Source organism: Lynx rufus, unplaced genomic scaffold (genome assembly GCF_022079265.1).
Source record: "Lynx rufus isolate CCGP_SWC_20201006 ecotype Redwood Valley unplaced genomic scaffold, mLynRuf1.p SCAF_4, whole genome shotgun sequence".
In the NCBI taxonomy this organism is placed as follows: Eukaryota; Metazoa; Chordata; class Mammalia; order Carnivora; family Felidae; genus Lynx; species Lynx rufus.
The window spans coordinates 135722058-135738686 of NW_025814856.1; the positions used below are offsets into that span (position 1 = coordinate 135722058).

Consider the following 16629-nt stretch of genomic DNA (forward strand, 5'->3'; position numbering starts at 1 on the left):
TCTCTTTCTCTCAAAGTAAATAAACTTAAAAAAAAAAAAAAAAGACTAGAGGTTACCCCCAGGACAATATGGGAGGCAAGTAGTCATTGAACACTCACAGGTAGCTAACTCTCTCAAAGTTCCTAGAAGAACAGTATAGGTACAGCTGATGACTATACTAACATCTATACTCTGTGAGCCATTTCATTCTTTAATTCATTCCAAAAATATTTATTGAATACAAACCATTCTTCTAGACATTAAGGAGGCACTCTTCTAGACATTAAGGAAATGTAGTTGAACAAGACAAAAGTGCCTCCTAGAAAACTTAGCTTCTACTGATGAACTCAATTGACATTGTAGCCATGCTCTCTAGCTCTTTCCTGCCTTGTTTAAGCATATGTTTGGCACTATGAAAATCGTCATGGCATTTTTTTAAATGTCTTCGTCCAAATATATTTTGCTTGAAAATAATTTTCTGGTGAGGACCCGATATGTATTTTCCCTGTCCACATATAGAACAGTTGAACTTTAGTAAATGATTCTTGTGAAAGGTTCAAGTTAAAGGTCTCGGTCTCCTGGTGCTAAGCCCAAGTAAACAAAGTGTGCAAGTCAGAACGAGAACCCCCCCCCCTCCCCGCTGAAGTGCATGTTTTCATTTAGTTACGGTTTGAGGCAAGATTTGTGCAGGGTGACTGGGTTTTAAACCAAATTATTTTCTGTTAGGTGAGACACAGTTATTAAGATTTAGTTTGATCAGTCAGGAATAAACTAGAAGATAGTAAGAAAACAAACTTAAATCTACATGCACTCTTTCTGTTGTTGTTGTTTAGTGTATTTGTAAAACCACATGCAATGTTATACTTTTTTAAACACACAGCCTTGGCAATTTGAGACACTAGAAATCTGAACTCAGCAACTCCATGAAAGAGATATGGGAAGAGTATATGTGATGTGTGTGTGTGTGTGTGTGTGTGTGTGTGTGTACATGCAACTGAATTACACCAATTTCATTTCTTCAAAAGTAGCCAAACTGGTGTTTTAAATACAGAACATGGAGAACCTGTATAAGTAGAACATTTAATTTTGACCAATGTTCTTCCTTTTATGACTCATGAAAGCCATATTAAAATGGTGTTTTAAAATGACTAAATATCTTAGAATTTTCTGGAACCAGAGAATCTCTGACAGTGTTTAAATCTCCCTCCTCTCTCTCCTTTCCTAACTCCACCTTTCTGTAGTTGGTGATTTTTAAAAGGTTGCATTGCATCATGCACAAGTCAGTGAGGCTTGGGCTGTATGGTTAGGAGGAAAGTAGTGCAGCTGAGTCCATAAATCCTTTTCAGTTCATAGTTGTTAGGAAGATTTCATGCTGCACTAGACCGTGACAGTTAGCATTCTTACTGCAAAAAATAAGACAGATTATTCATCTATTTCTTATCTGTCTTAAATACTATGGACACAAAACCCAACTAGTGTATTGTTTTACTTTCCAATAAATGTAAGTTAACCTGCTTTTCAAGGTACGTGATGTTCAGTGGCTGAAATTCTTTGCACTTCCACATATGAGAGATTTCAGGATTGCAAACCCATTATTTTGTTTCACACATGTTACCTGATCTCATACTTAAAGAGCAAAGAGAAATGTTTCAGAAAAGGAAAAGCACTTTCCAATGTATTCTGAATTTATTAAGATAAAATTGTCATATCTTATAGGATTGAATTCAATCCCAGTGAGACAATAAAACTATTAATTGATCAGAAGATTCAGATAAGAAGCAACAGCAATATCTTATGGGGCAGGGGGGTCATTCAGGCAAAACACTACCACCACTGTATTTGTGACTTTTTAAGTACTAAAGAGGCAAATTCTAATTTTCCAGGAAGGGTTTGTTGTTGTTTTAGTGTTCTCTTGTATTATCTTGATAGGTTTTGAAAATGTGATCATTTAAATCATTTCCACCTGTTGAAAGGGCACCAGCTGCTTTTGTGGCTGTTCTCCCTGTCCAGACAGGTGGGAGATCTGCGTCTGTGACTTTATGCTGGACACTCCTTTCCTTCCCACAGAGTTTCCCTGCCCTTTAGGATAACTCAGAGTTTGCCAGCTCATTGTTGGTTCTGTCCAAGGGTGTGTTGTCCAAAACCACTTCCTTCCTTTTCCCCTGGAAGATTGAACATTACCCCATAAACTAAGGGGGAAATGCTCGCATACTCCACTCTAGCATCTCAGCCCAGGGAAGAAAGCTAAGTTCAGCTGGCCTTTCAAATCCTGATCTACCATCTAGCAGACATTTTTATAATATTCATTTCTGTTTGCCAGTATACCAGCTGAACAACTCTCATTGTGTTTTCCAAATCATCACCCATTCCATTCCAAGTGATGATGTATGTAGATGACAGAGTTCAGTTTTTACATAGAAAGGGAGGATCTGGGCAGCAGGATCAGGCCAACATCAGCCTTAGACAGCTGTTTTCTATGGGGAAGCCTCCTCCTTAAACAAGGGAAAGGCAGCTGTGTGGCTGCTTCAGGCTGAAGAGAGTCCGGAAGGGTTAGGTGTCTTGTTCTCTCCTACTGGATTTCTAACATAATAATACATTTTTTTTTCTAGCAGTTCTTATTTGACTAGACATGGGCGAGGTAAATTTTCATGAAAGGCACAACTGTGTAATGGATTTTATGGGTAAAATGGCTATCATAAAAGCATTAAGCTAAGACTTTAAAGAGGTTTGGTAACAAGGGTAAGTTAAGACTTTGGTTTGCGATTATTTACTTGGGATGAATGGGAATGTTTGCAAATTTGAATTTTGCTAAAAGCCCTTCTAAATTGTGAAAGAATCACTTTTAGACTTTTACTAACTGGTCTTTAGCAAACACTTTTACTGGTTTTTGAGTTGTTTCTATGGTGGTGCTATGTTTTCCCACCATTGTACTTTTCCAGCACAATTTACAATATGTCCTCCCCAAAAGAGCATTTCCTTTCTCAATTGTCACAAAGCTGCTGAGGAGAAGCTTATTTTTAACTTAGAAATTTGTTTTGTTTTAATAGTTTTAGCCTAAGAACAGTTGTCTTGTAGACTTCATAAGCACCTACTGCTATCTTATATCGCAGTTGCCAAAGTTTTGGTAATGAACTCATGTTTTACTTTCAACACACCAAAAGTGAGCCTGCAATAATAAAATGAATGTATGTATTTAACATAGAACATGGGAGAGAAAAAAGTCAGCTCTAGAAATGAGATGTAAAATAATGCCAAGAGAGATAATTAGAAACATTGCTACAATACAGATTACATTTGGGGCTCTCTCTAGTTTTTTTTTTTTTTATATCTATTTCTAATAGAAATAATATATTTATTTAAAATTATATCATTTTTTAAAAGCTGGGTGTGTCAACTAACCAGCTTGTCTATAGAAAATAGTGACCATATTTAAAGGAGAAAAGAAAAATTCCAAATCAGTAATAAATGTGAATTAACAAGTATAAAGAAATAGATTCACCTATTCATTTGTTAGTGCTTGGCACATAGCAAATAATTTATAATGAATAATGAATGAGTGAATGCCAGATATATATTGAATACCATCTTTGTGTTTGGTCTTATGATAGCTGCTGGATGCAATTATGAAAACACTGGACACCAAGAGGTGTTTTTACTGTGTGAATTTCTTCTCTGGGTGGGGAGTACCATAGCACAAGACTATAGCAAACACCCAGCTGGTGCATGGAGCAAGGCACTTATTGGTGCTTGGCTTCTAGGGCACATGAAGGATTTTTCATCAGAGTTTGATCTGGAGGCCCATGAAGGAGTTATAATGAGAGTTACAAACATGTAAAAGTCTGGGCCCAAACTGTGTCTATTCCAACCTAGAAGATTACTAGATGAATTCACTTCAGAGTGACCCACAAAGACCCTTAATTTCCATCCAGGCTGAATCTGCTTTCTGTCCCATCTCTGGATCTCCTGAAAACAGCTTTTATTCATCAGCATGTTAGGTAATTTTCATATTTGTTCCAGATTCCGTGAAATTTGTGACACTTTTTCAGTTTTGTTTTTTTGTTTTGTTTTTTTAGATAGTGGCAGGATAGAAGAATTTTAGACTGAGGATATATATTTTGTTTGTTTTGCACACAAATGAAGGATAATGTCTTGAATGTTTTTTTAAGTTTTCGGTTGTCCTTGTAGGTTTTCCCAACCAGTGCACCCCTGGAAGGAGGAACGATGCTCACTGTGTGTGGCTGGGACTTTGGATTCAGGAGGAATAATAAATTTGATTTAAAGAAAACTAGAGTTTTCCTTGGAAATGAGAGCTGCACTTTGACCTTAAGTGAGAGCACAACAAATATGTAAGGATCTTGAAATGTTTTGCTGGGGTGTGGTTGGAAAACAGGTTGTGTTTCAGGATGAATGCTTGTAAAATTATCCCAAAAGTCCATGTCTTGAGTTAAAAAAGGGTCTTGGCCTTGTAACATCCCTAGTGGAACTGTTTTGTTTTTAATCCTATTTACTTACCAGGATTAATAAAGAAGAAAGGTGACATTACCTAGTAAAGAAGAATCCAGCATCTGGGAGTTTTGAAACCATTTTTGTTACATTTCTTCAGAAATTGTTTGGGTAGATTTGAAAGAACAGCACTGGCTAGGGTTGCTCCATCTTTAAAGTCTTCAAATATAGAGTCTCCAATGGCTTTTTCTATAAAAATCAGTAAACAGCTCAATATAGACCCTCTCTTCTAAATTCACTTTCTAAACCTCAGAAATGTAGTGAAGCAGCTCAGTCATATTTTTGAGAATTCTTTCTTTCTTTCTTTCTTTCTTTCTTTCTTTCTTTCTTTCTTTCTTTCTTTCTTTCATGCATTTAAATTTATCTTCAGTTGATATTTATTGGTACTGTAATGGAAAGGTATCTCATTTAGCCATTCCCAAATCCCAGGAGATAGCAATACCAGACCTGTTTTACAAAGGTGGGACCTGAAGTTCAGAAAGGTGGAGTGTAGTTTAGCAGAGGCAATCCAGAGAATAAGAGCTTAATAGGCCTTCTAACTCAACTCTCCTGATCCAAGATACATCCTTCTTCTGCCATTTTCTACATGTACCTTCTATCAAATGTAAATCCCATAATGAACAGAGAATCCAGAAGTTTTTAGTTATCATTTAGTAATAACAATCAAACATTTCAAGTTTTATGGTTGAAACTATCCTATCAAGTGATTATTTTATACCTTGTAGAATTTCTTCCAGGGCACAGAGGTCTAAGTCTACTCATTTACTGAAACCAAAACGTCAAGTAATGTCATACTTGTTAATGGAAAAACAAATCCATTCTAGAAATCTTCCTTGTAAGTTCTTACTCCTTGCATTATATATTATAACCTGTAAAAGTGAAACATAATTCATTTTCTTCTTTGAATAGTTGTTTAACAAAAAAAATCATATTTATACTTTTTCAAGACTATAACATTATTAATTCAAAAAGAATTATATGGAGGGGCACCTAGGTGGCTCAGTCAGTTAAGCATCCAACTCTTGATTTTGGCTCAGGTCATGAGATCATGGTTTGTGAGATCACGCCAGCACAGAGACTGCTTGGGATTCTCTCTCTGCCTTTCCCCTGCTTGTGCACTCTTTCTCTCTCTCTCTCAAAATAAATAAATGTTTTATTTTATTTTATTTTTTTTAATATTAAAAAAAATAATTCTATGGAAAGTCTGTCACAATTTCATTATTTTTAAAATAATTTAAATACACACATGATACGTGTAATTACAGAAATGTGCCTGTTGACATTCTTTAATGAAGAGATTTGGTTTATTTATTATTATCCCATTGTTTCATATGCTGTTGAAATATTTATCTTAAGAATACCAAACATTATGCCTACAATTTTAGAGGATTACACTTAGATTATTATGAATTTTTCAGTTGGTGAGGTCTGCACAGATGAGATTTAACTGTTGCTGTTTTGTCTGTGTGAAGTGTAATAGTACAGAACTAGAAATATACAATTTTTAGCCCTAATGCTTACCGCAAAACTCTACTTGCTATTCAGAGTATCCAGCTCATCGTAATTTAGAGCTAATGTTCCTTCATATAAAACAGCCAAACCAGAAAAAGCCTTTGGATTTGCAACATATTAAACTTTGGGTTTTTTTCAGGTTGAAATGCACAGTTGGTCCTGCAGTGAATGAGCATTTCAATATATCCATAATTATTTCAAATGGGCGAGGGACAGCACAATACAGTACATTTTCCTATGTGGTAAGTCTAAGCACTACAGTACTCATGAACTAGGATATTTGGTACCAAATTTGTTTAGTTATAAAGTCAGCAAGTTACTTTGTTTTGTTTTGTTTTTATTTCCCATCCAGGATCCTGTAATAACAAGTATTTTTCCAAGTTATGGTCCTAAGACCGGTGGCACCTTGCTTACTTTAACTGGAAAGTACCTTAACAGTGGGAATTCTAGACACATTTCAATTGGTGGAAAAACGTGTACTTTAAAAAGGTGTTGTGAATTTACTTTTTGTTGTATCAGTTAAGTAGGATTAGTATCTGTACCTAACAAATCAAGAAGAGATTGTTTTGTTTTGGTTTTTTTTGTGGAGGAAAATCAAGATGCATATTATTTACTCCCATACTGACAAAATTTCTTTTCCCATATCCATCTACCTTTTTGCTGACTTTTTTACCCTTCCATTATGTTTATTAATTCCACTTTTAAGTTTCATCTTCCCATCTACCTTCTCTACTGTTACATTACATCTTAGTATCCTAGCTATGCTGTGAGCTGTGAGATTCTGGTAATTGACAGTAAATTAAAATAAACATTTCCATCAATATTTACAATTAGATTAAATCACTTTGGGGAGGTGAGAAACATGGGGGAGATTGGGTTTAGAAAGAAGGTATGTTTCTGATTCTTAGAGGTGAAAGAGCTCAGTTTAATCAAGTACCAAAAAGATACTTTAAAAATTGCTTAAAATCCCAAATGTTCTGAAGTCAAAGATGGCTTGTCTATAACAAGGCTGAGTTTGGGATCCAGTCAAATGTAAATAGGCTGCATTGGAAAGAACTTTTTTCTAGACACATCTGGAAATTCTCATTTAGGAGCCATTGAGTGATATACTTTTGTGCATATAATTCTAAAATATGTATATCTAATAGCTAAGGTCAATTTTCTTAATTTTTTTTGTTCAGTGTGTCAGATAGTATTCTCGAATGTTATACCCCAGCTCAAACCATTCCAACTGAGTTTCCTATTAAATTGAAAATTGACTTAGCCAACCGAGAGATGAACAGTTTCAGTTACCAGGAAGACCCCATTGTCTATGCAATTCATCCAACCAAATCTTTTATTAGGTAAGTAAAAGCTTCTGATGGGTGTAAGAAAATAATGAACATATGGATGATTTGTCTGTCAAATAGTCAAGAGGAACTGCAGTTTTATCTCTGGCTTTGATGCGGTTGCATTTCTTTTAAAGGCTGCCTTTCCAATTCAGGAGTGAAAACTACATTCAGGTTCTGAGTACAATTTAATTTTATCATTGCTAGGTTCATGCCAAGAAACATTTTATCCTACTCTATTACGTTTCAAATGGATTTCAGTGAAATAGTTCAATGTGGCACCATAGTATTTATGCACTTATATACATGTCAATTCTGTACTAACTTCAGTGCCCAAAAGTAGAATTACCTTTTTTTCCTTCCATTCTTCAGTGTTTTTTTGCTCTGCCTACTTTAGATATAGCTTTTCCCTACACTAGATTACCTTTGAATCAGTATCTCATTGGATCCAGTTCAGTCTGCCTTGTTTCCATTAATTCTGCCAGTCTGACACAATAAAGTTCATTTTTCTTTGATTTATTTTTAAGAGAGAGAAAAAAATATTTCTTTTGCATACTTTGTGGCTAAAAAGAAAAATGCATTTCTTCAACTGATGAAATAGGAATTTTTAAAAATATTTTCAAGTTAAATAAGTTGTTTCCAAAGAAGAGTTACCACTGAACCTCTATTTGACTTTGGTTCTGACTATATCTTGCAGTCACTACATGTGATTTAATTTAACTTATTTCTTAAAATATTTGGTAGAGAAAGAACCTCTCCTTATTGCTGTGTTTATTTTATTTATTTATTTATTTATTTATTTATTTATTTATTTATTTATTTATTTTGAGAAAGAGTGTGAGTGCTTACATGTAAGCAGAGGAAGGGCAGAGAGAAAAAAAGAGAATCTTGAGAGGTTCCACACTCTCAAGTGTGGATCCCAACACGGGGCTTGATCTCACGAACCATGATATCACAACCTGAGCTGAAACCAAGAGTTGGAATGCTTAACTGACTGAGCTACCCAGGTACCCCTCAATATTGCTGTTTTTCTACTTTATTTTTCAGTGGTGGGAGCACCATAACAGCTGTTGGGAAAAACCTGAATTCAGTTAGTGTCCTAAGGATGGTAATAAGTGTACATGAAACAAGAAGGAACTTTACAGTGGTAAGTCCTTTGAGTGATGGTTGTACTTAAAGCTGTGCATCTCTTCCTTTACCACTGGTTTTCAGTGTGCAGAGGACATTTGGGTTTTGCTTCTGATTGCTAGTTCCCTTCCTTGCAGCACAGGTCAAATAGTATATTTTATTCAACAACTAAAATTATGTTGTCTCAGCCTAACATTGTAAAATGCACATATACATACAAAATGCTTAGACACAAATGATGAGTACCAACTTGAGGCAGTGTTTTTAAAGATAGTACAGATGGAAACTACGTCATTCCCTGTCTTAGTTCAGGCTGCTATAATAAAAACCCCATAGACTGGGTGGCTTAAACAACAAACATTTATTTCTCGCAGTTCCAAAGGCTGGAAAATCCAAGATCAAGGTGTCTGGTAAGGGCACTGTTTCTGATTTGCAGAAGACCATCTTCTCATTGTATCCTCACATGGCAGAGAGTGAAAGAGGAAGCAAGCTCTCTGTGTCTCTTCTTATAAGGGCGCTAATTTCTTCATAAGAACTCCACTAATTACCTTCCCGAGGCCCCATCTCCAACTACCATCATGCTGAGGATTAGGATTACAACATGTGAATTTGGGAGGGGCATAAACAGTCCATAGAATTCCTCTATCTCCCCCTTTTTTTAATGCAGCAGAGGACATTACCCCTATTATCCCTTTTGCTGTAATCTTGCAGCAGCATCCTTGTCTAAGTGGCAGGCACACGTATGTATGTTCTTACATCCCAGTGTAAGAACGGTGTTCTTACTGTTCTTCTTGTCCCTTTGTTAGCATGTTATCAAGTAATGAGAAGGACCATTAGACTGATGTCCTAGACCGTTTGTTGCTTGGTATTTCTCTACCTTCCCTCCTTTTGTTTGCAAGGTCAGTCAAAATTTAACTGAATGCCTCCTTCAAAGTGACCTATTTTGTGGTCTAACAATTTATATAGATCATATTAAAGTGGCAGTTTTCATTTAGACTTTAGGAAGGTTGGAGTTATTTACAAAGATTTCATATTTTTGTTGACATTTTTCTCTAATGTCAGATACCATAATCTAGTTGGACTTGTGCACTCAACTAAAAATGAAAGTTCTAAGTGCCCTCTCTCAAGCAGGGTCTTGATTGGGCAGGTGATAGATTGAATTATAGCACTTTCTTTTCTATTCACCATCCAATATTTCTTGAAGACTAAGGCCACAGTGTTCTTTAATTACAAAAACCAATTTGGGGCTAAAAATGTCAAGCCAAATCACCAAACAATAGGGTCACCTCCAATGAGATTTTTCTTGACCTTCTCAATCAGCCACATTGCATCACCTCTAAAGAGTATTATTAGATTTTTATCATATTCCTGAGAGATTGTACTCCAGGGAGTCGCCGTATGAAGTAGAGAGCTTTAAAACCAATCCCCACACATGGCCACAAACAAAGTTAGAATACCACTGCTATTAATTTAAGGAACATCACTTCTTCACAGCCAAACAGAACAATTTTTCATTAACCAAATAAGAATACCCTTTTTTGGTGTTGGCATGGGACTCTTTAGAAATCTGAGAAATGATTAGCAATATCTAATTTATGGTGAGCCTAGGTTATTAAAATAATGGCTAAATTTCCTTCTCCCTCACCAGCATTATGATGACATGTAGAACACCTTTTGGCTTTATTCATTCATTTGTAATCAACTTTTTAATTTATTTAAAAATCTCCTAGGCATGAGACATAAGAGTTCCATAACCCTAGGAAGATTCAAATAATGGTAGAAGATAAAAATCTTATCTCTACATATCTGAAAATATAAACTTCTATTGTTTTAGCCACAAACATATTAGCACAATAGAACTCTGCATTAGAATTGGACAAGAATGAAGAATTCTACTTGACTGTTGTTTATTGAGAACTACTTCATAAAGAAATGTGTGTTCTTCTGTGTTCCTTGGTGCTTATAGAATTTGAAGCTGAGCGTGATGAATTGAACCCATTTATTATTTAACAAATAAAAACTCTTGGCCAGGTCTGATTTCAGTATACTGATCTAGCCATGATAATTTTTAAGTTCAACACACTCTAATCTTTTAAAATAAAAATACTAACCACCTCCTTAACAAAATTAATATTAATACACATAATATCCCAGAAGCCAGCAGTTTATTATATAGTTTTCAAATTTCTTGTTGTTAATAGAGAATTATTGTACTGGCAGTAACACTGTTCATTTCCATTTTTCAGGACGATAGGAATAAATAGCTTTTGGCATTATAATATGAATTTGATATAAAACTAACATTTTATTTCTATTATATCTATGTATCTGTTTTCTTTATCTGCTTACAGCATACATTTTAAAATGTAGGATAATTTTTTTTCATTATTTTTAAAAGAAAGTATCAAATACTAAATTTTGCTTGTGCTTTTTATGTATATCCTGAGTCCTTTTTCTATTGTGGGCATAAGTAATTGTTTTATCTCCAACTCTACTTGTCAAAGAAAAGGAAATCTAAGGATGTTGTTGCTTGTTTGTCTTTTCCTTGGGGAAAAAATACAACCATTTAACCTCAAATGTACCACTTTGTGTTGCTGGTTTAGTTTAAGCACAATAAAGAGGAAACCACATTTTCCAAACTTCCATAAATCAGAATTCCAAAGGGGAAGATTTGAAATGAGAGATGAAAGCACATGAAGTAATAATAGCAGAGACTTTGTAAAATAGTGTAGGAAAAAATCTACCAATATAGAATACATATAGAGAGAGAGCAAGAAGCCATATCGCATGGGAATTAAGTCAGTGAAGTTGAGCCAGTGACCTAGGACTTATGTTCCCACTTTGCCCCTCAGAGTTGTGTGACCTCGTCTAATGACACTAGCTCAAAAGCTTAGTCTCTTCATCTTGTAAACTGTGGGTAATCATAGCACCTCTCAGAATCGTGAGAATTAAATGAGACTTGCCTGTAAAGTATTTTGCATAGAACCTGACACTCAGAAATTGAGGCTTAAAACACATCAAACAGATGACCCGACTACACAGCTAATTATAATGTCAGCAGTATGGTGCTTGGTAGTTGACGACAACATACTTTATACCATGTAGTATCACACACTTTAATTTCAATTCTTACTTCAGAAAACTGAGTCTCCTAGCAAGGGCTTTGCCCTGATTCTCATGGCTTATTTTAAAGGTCTGATGTGAATCAAGGACTTCTCACCACACAAAGTCCAGCTCTCACTGTCCCATAGCTGTTTCATAAATGAAGAGGCAGTCCCTTCAGGTGACTGTCTTGTCATCTTAAGGAAAATAAAAGTGACAGAGGGAGAGCCAGCTTCAGATCCATATAGCTTATTCAAGGCAAATGAAGTTCTGCATTCCTTTGAAGACGGTGTTATTTGGATAATATTGTATCTATCATACTTTCCGAAATGTGTTCTTTAACATTAGGAAGTTAAATGCGGATTTTTTTTTTCAAAAATTACATATTTTCAATTGATTGTCTAAAACAATGAAATGTGGAAGTTGCTATTGATGTTGTTTGGCTGTATTCTGTCTACAGTGGATAATTGTGTCTTACTATAGGCATGTCACCATCGCTCTAATTCAGAGATAATCTGCTGTACAACTCCTTCACTGCAACAGCTGAATCTGCAACTCCCTCTGAAAACCAAAGCCTTTTTCATGTTAGATGGGATCCATTCCAAATACTTTGATCTCATTTATGTACATAATCCTGTGTTTAAGCCTTTTGAAAAGCCAGTGATGATCTCAATAGGCAATGAAAATGTACTGGAAATTAAGGTAAGAAACGCTTAAAGATATTCTCTTAAATCATCAGCTTGAACTTAATTGACTTCATAGCTATATGAATAGAATTTTTGTACTAGGTCATTATCTTATACTACATCAGCAAATATCTAAACTCTGAAAAACAAATCTTTTTAGCATTAAGACTAAAAGGTAAGTGTAATCGTGGACTGCTTTTTAATGAAGCATTTAAAAATTGTTTCTTGTGTGTGTATTAAAAAGTAGCAAATGTGGGACACGATCTGTTAAATAGGCTGCCTGTAATGCATTATCTTGCTGATGTTATACATTTCCCTGGACACCTAAATGTGCTCATTATAATATAAAAGGTAAGAGCTATGAAAGTAAATGCATCAATTGTAGTTCTGTAGTTCCTTAGAATACTGGGAATTTTGTATCTGGGTATGGTCCTCTCTAAACTGATTTCTAAATGAGCTGGATTTCCTCTACCTTAGGAATATATTAGCCTCCAAATGTAATTTAATTGGAGAATAACAGATCGTTGTTTCTAACCCAGCCTGTTGCAACAAAGAACACTAAAGCCCAGAGAGTTTAAGTGGTTTGACAGGTGATGGAACAGTAGCAAAACAAAGACTAGAGTACAGCCCTCTTACATCACTTCAATCATTTTTACTTCAAGTAGTAAGTAATAAAATGGGCAAAATGATCAAGACTTTATCAATAGCCCCAGTCACATTTATCCTTCAACATATTGTTTTAGACATTCAGACTTTTTTTCCCTGAAAGATAGCCTGAATGCAAATATGAACAAAGTAATAGGATAGTTCTTGTTTACATGTAATGTAAGTTACTATAGATCATCTCACCCAAGTAATAATGTATTTCTACCAAAATTTTTCTGCTTTTTCAAAAAGATTTTATCCACAGCCAAATTCATGCACACGTTCATAGTCATGTAAGTTTACTAACCTTGAATTGTGTTTTATACAATAATTAAGCAAGCCCAGCATGAAATTAAATGGAAGCCTGCTTCAGTGAACAGCATGTTTACCACAGCAAAGTTCTTTCATCTGCTTCTTTAATTAGTTTTAGAGAAGGAGAAAGAGCTTTTATCACTTCTTTTTTTTTTTCAATAAAACTAATCTAGTGTGACCTTTTGCTTTCAACAATTACTGTGTTTGCCATTTGAAAGATTCCATTTGGTTTTTCTTGATGAAAACAAAGGTTTATTTGCAAATGTTTTTACACCCAGATAAAGACTATTTTTCTGTTCCTGTATCTCTGATGGAAGGATTAGAGATAAATGGTTCTTTATCTGCCCTTCCAAGCATGGTCCTATATGGAAGAGAAAACTTATTTTTCTGTAAATTAAATACCCATTATTCAATGTCCTACAAAATTGTTGGACCTAGAAAAACATGATTTGACATCATCCTCAGCCTTTCAGTGCTATTCCCAACGTGGCCCAAGGGATCTCTGCAAATAGACGCAAAACACTTTCTTTTTTTGCTTACATACAGAATGATTCTTTTCTCTAACAAGTGTATAACATCTGTCATGTCACAGAATGGTAGTCTGGGGAGAGAAGGGGTGGTTAGAAGGGATTATTTAGGTATCATCATTCAGTCTTCTTCCATACTCCATTTTCCTTATATATAAGAGGAAATCTAAGATGGAAGATTTGTGTGACAGCTGTTTAACCCTTTATCAGTTTCTCAAGTTAATCACATTATACCTCTGTCTCACTTGGGACAGAAACAAAGGAAAGCAAAGCATGAGAAAAGAAAGAAAAGGCCCTTCTGGACATGCAGTAGACTGTTTTTATCAAAAGAAAGGATGGCACTTTATTTCATGTTGTGTTTGTCCAATTACCATTCAAAACGTAAGTGTAAAGTAGATTCATATTCCATCAGTGAAAGCTATGGAGAGAATTATGTGTTTAGAGAGAGATTTGCTCCTTATTGCCAGGGAGCGTTCATACTCCTCAAGCAGCCATACATACAAGAATTCCTTGCTAAAAAGAGATTGTGATAGTCTCCAGCCCTACTTGTGGGAACTGCCTCAGTCAGCAGCTGGCCAAATGAGTACACCATGACCAAGAGGGTCAGCCAAGTGTGGATCAATAGAATGTAAGAGAGACCAAGGATCAATCACTCCTAAGAATGAACCAGAAATCCCATCGACGTGGGAAGTAGTTTAGGGCCAAGGTTTCAAGTTAGCCAGGACCAGTTGTGGACAGTGGTCATCAAAAGTAGACCTGTCTCCTTTGGAATACATACCAGGGCACAACATTTATGTCAACAGTAACTCACAAATTTAGTGAAAGATTAGTTAATACATTACTTTGACATATATTATTTCATTTCAGAGTCACATAGACCTGTGAGGTTTAGAGGTCCAGTGACGATTATCCCCATTTATAGATAAGTAAACATAGGTTTAGAAGATTAGGTGATTTGTTGTGGGCCACCTAAGGAGCAAATAGCAGAACTAGGATTCACACTCAAGTCTCTTGATTTCAAATTTCGTCTTTCCACTAGATTTCAATGCTTTTCACATCAACTTTCATTTAATGTATACCAACATACCTTTCATAATAGAGAAACTTTTCTATTATATGGTTTGTAGATATCTATACAGTTCCTAAGATGAAATAACCCTAGACTCTTCAAACAGAATTGATTTTTTTACATATTTGTGAAGAAATTCTTTATTTTCCCTAATTATCTTATTATACGACTTTTTGTGCAAAAGTATATTTTATGGAAAGTCGAGAAGCGCAGTATGTAATGCTGGAACAAAGTCTGTCTGACACTGACCTGAGGTTTATGTTATTTTGGAGCATATTGATATATATGGCCACAGGGATGCTTCAGAAGTCCAGTCTGGAGAAGCCAGCTAAAACAGGAAAAGGAGGACAGGAAGATCAGAGGTTTTACAGTGCCCCAACTAGCTAATGAAGAAACCATTTTAATTTTGGTTCGTGCAGCTTTCCCCAAATGACCAGGAACCTTCTTCTGCAAATGTCTGTTAACATCCTCTGGAACTCAGTTTTTAAGCCTCTATCAAGGTTCTTTGGCCTCGTCCCTAAGCTGAGGGACTCCTATCCTCTGGATGAAGGAGGGATGAAATCTCCCCCTTCCTACCCCTATCTCCCCCAGTTTACTGATTTTCTCTTGCCAAGCTTCCTGGACCATTGCCTCTCGGGGCCCAGCCTGCACCTCACTGCTTTAGCTGTCTTTCCCAGACTCAATCTTGTGGCCACCTGGATGTGTGAAATCTTGTAAGATCCCTCCTGCTACAATGCTATTTTTCAAATTTTACATACTGCTGCTCCCATCTGTTGTGTTCTGTAACCAGCTCAGACATGGATCCCGAGGCCTGAATCCTAGATGGAAACATTGTGTCACACCTGGCCAGAGTTGAAGAGGAAAGGAATAAGGAACATCCTAATATAACACATTAGGAGTAATTACTTTTCACTTTAGAAATGTATTTATTTTAACATTACAGTGAAAAGAAAAACTTCTTGTTTATCTTTATATTCTCAGTAACTGGACATGTGTCTAACACACAGCAGATGATAGGTAGAATTTGTATCAAATGGAATTGATTTGCTTCATAACCTAGTCCCTTCTTGAATCTTAGATCTCAATATGTAAAGCCAGAATGACAATAACACCTACCTCAGTGGGGCTGTCTTTACAAGATAAAATGAGATAATTATAATTCTAAATTGTTCTATATGTATAGGGAATTAAAAACCAGAAAGTTTTTTCCTGTGCTGCTTTATTTAAAAGAATATATTACCATTTTAATGACTGAAGACCTGGGCCAAATTTATAAATATGTTCTTCTATTTCATAATAGTTAATATTAAATAATAAAAAGCAAATAATAAAAATTCTAAACATATGCATTTTTCCCATAACTCCATAAAGCTATGTTTATTTTAAATGACAAAAAGTACCTTATACTTTTTTTTTTTTTCTGACTTGGGCCCATCTGCATATAGTAGTGGACTGCCAGTATCACTTTTCTTGGATTATAGACTTTTAAAACAATTGCACATACAAAGCTGATAATAATTACTTGTATGTCACTATTTATTGTATGTTCCTTACTAGGCACAAATGGAAAGGGGTTCAGTGTTTAGCTGAATGGTCTGTTTTTGTTTTAGAGAAACCTTTATGCAACATCCAAGGAGAGCCTGTGCCTAAAAGGAGCATTTGGAGTTCAAATGTAGTGTGTTCATCCCTTCCCCCAGCCTTCATTATTATCTAAGCAAGCAAGACACATTTTAGTCATTCCCTCATAAATCAAGCCCTTCAGCTCTTTAATCTCTTTTCTTTGTCATTCCCTGAATTCCCTCCAATATGTGAGTGAGTGCCTTACCCCTCCTCAGACC

General features: G+C 35.5%; 1 protein-coding gene across 1 annotated transcript in view; it reads left to right on the forward strand.

Annotated features, from left to right (window-relative positions):
- The window catches only part of MET (MET proto-oncogene, receptor tyrosine kinase), a 112526-nt gene that overhangs the window by 66965 nt on the left and 28932 nt on the right, over positions 1-16629 (forward strand). Inside the window, exons 6-11 of the mRNA XM_047097036.1 lie at positions 4165-4325; positions 6134-6236; positions 6347-6483; positions 7176-7337; positions 8370-8469; positions 12036-12254. Coding sequence (XP_046952992.1) covers positions 4165-4325; positions 6134-6236; positions 6347-6483; positions 7176-7337; positions 8370-8469; positions 12036-12254 — 882 coding nt within the window. The remainder of the gene's footprint in view (positions 1-4164; positions 4326-6133; positions 6237-6346; positions 6484-7175; positions 7338-8369; positions 8470-12035; positions 12255-16629) is intronic.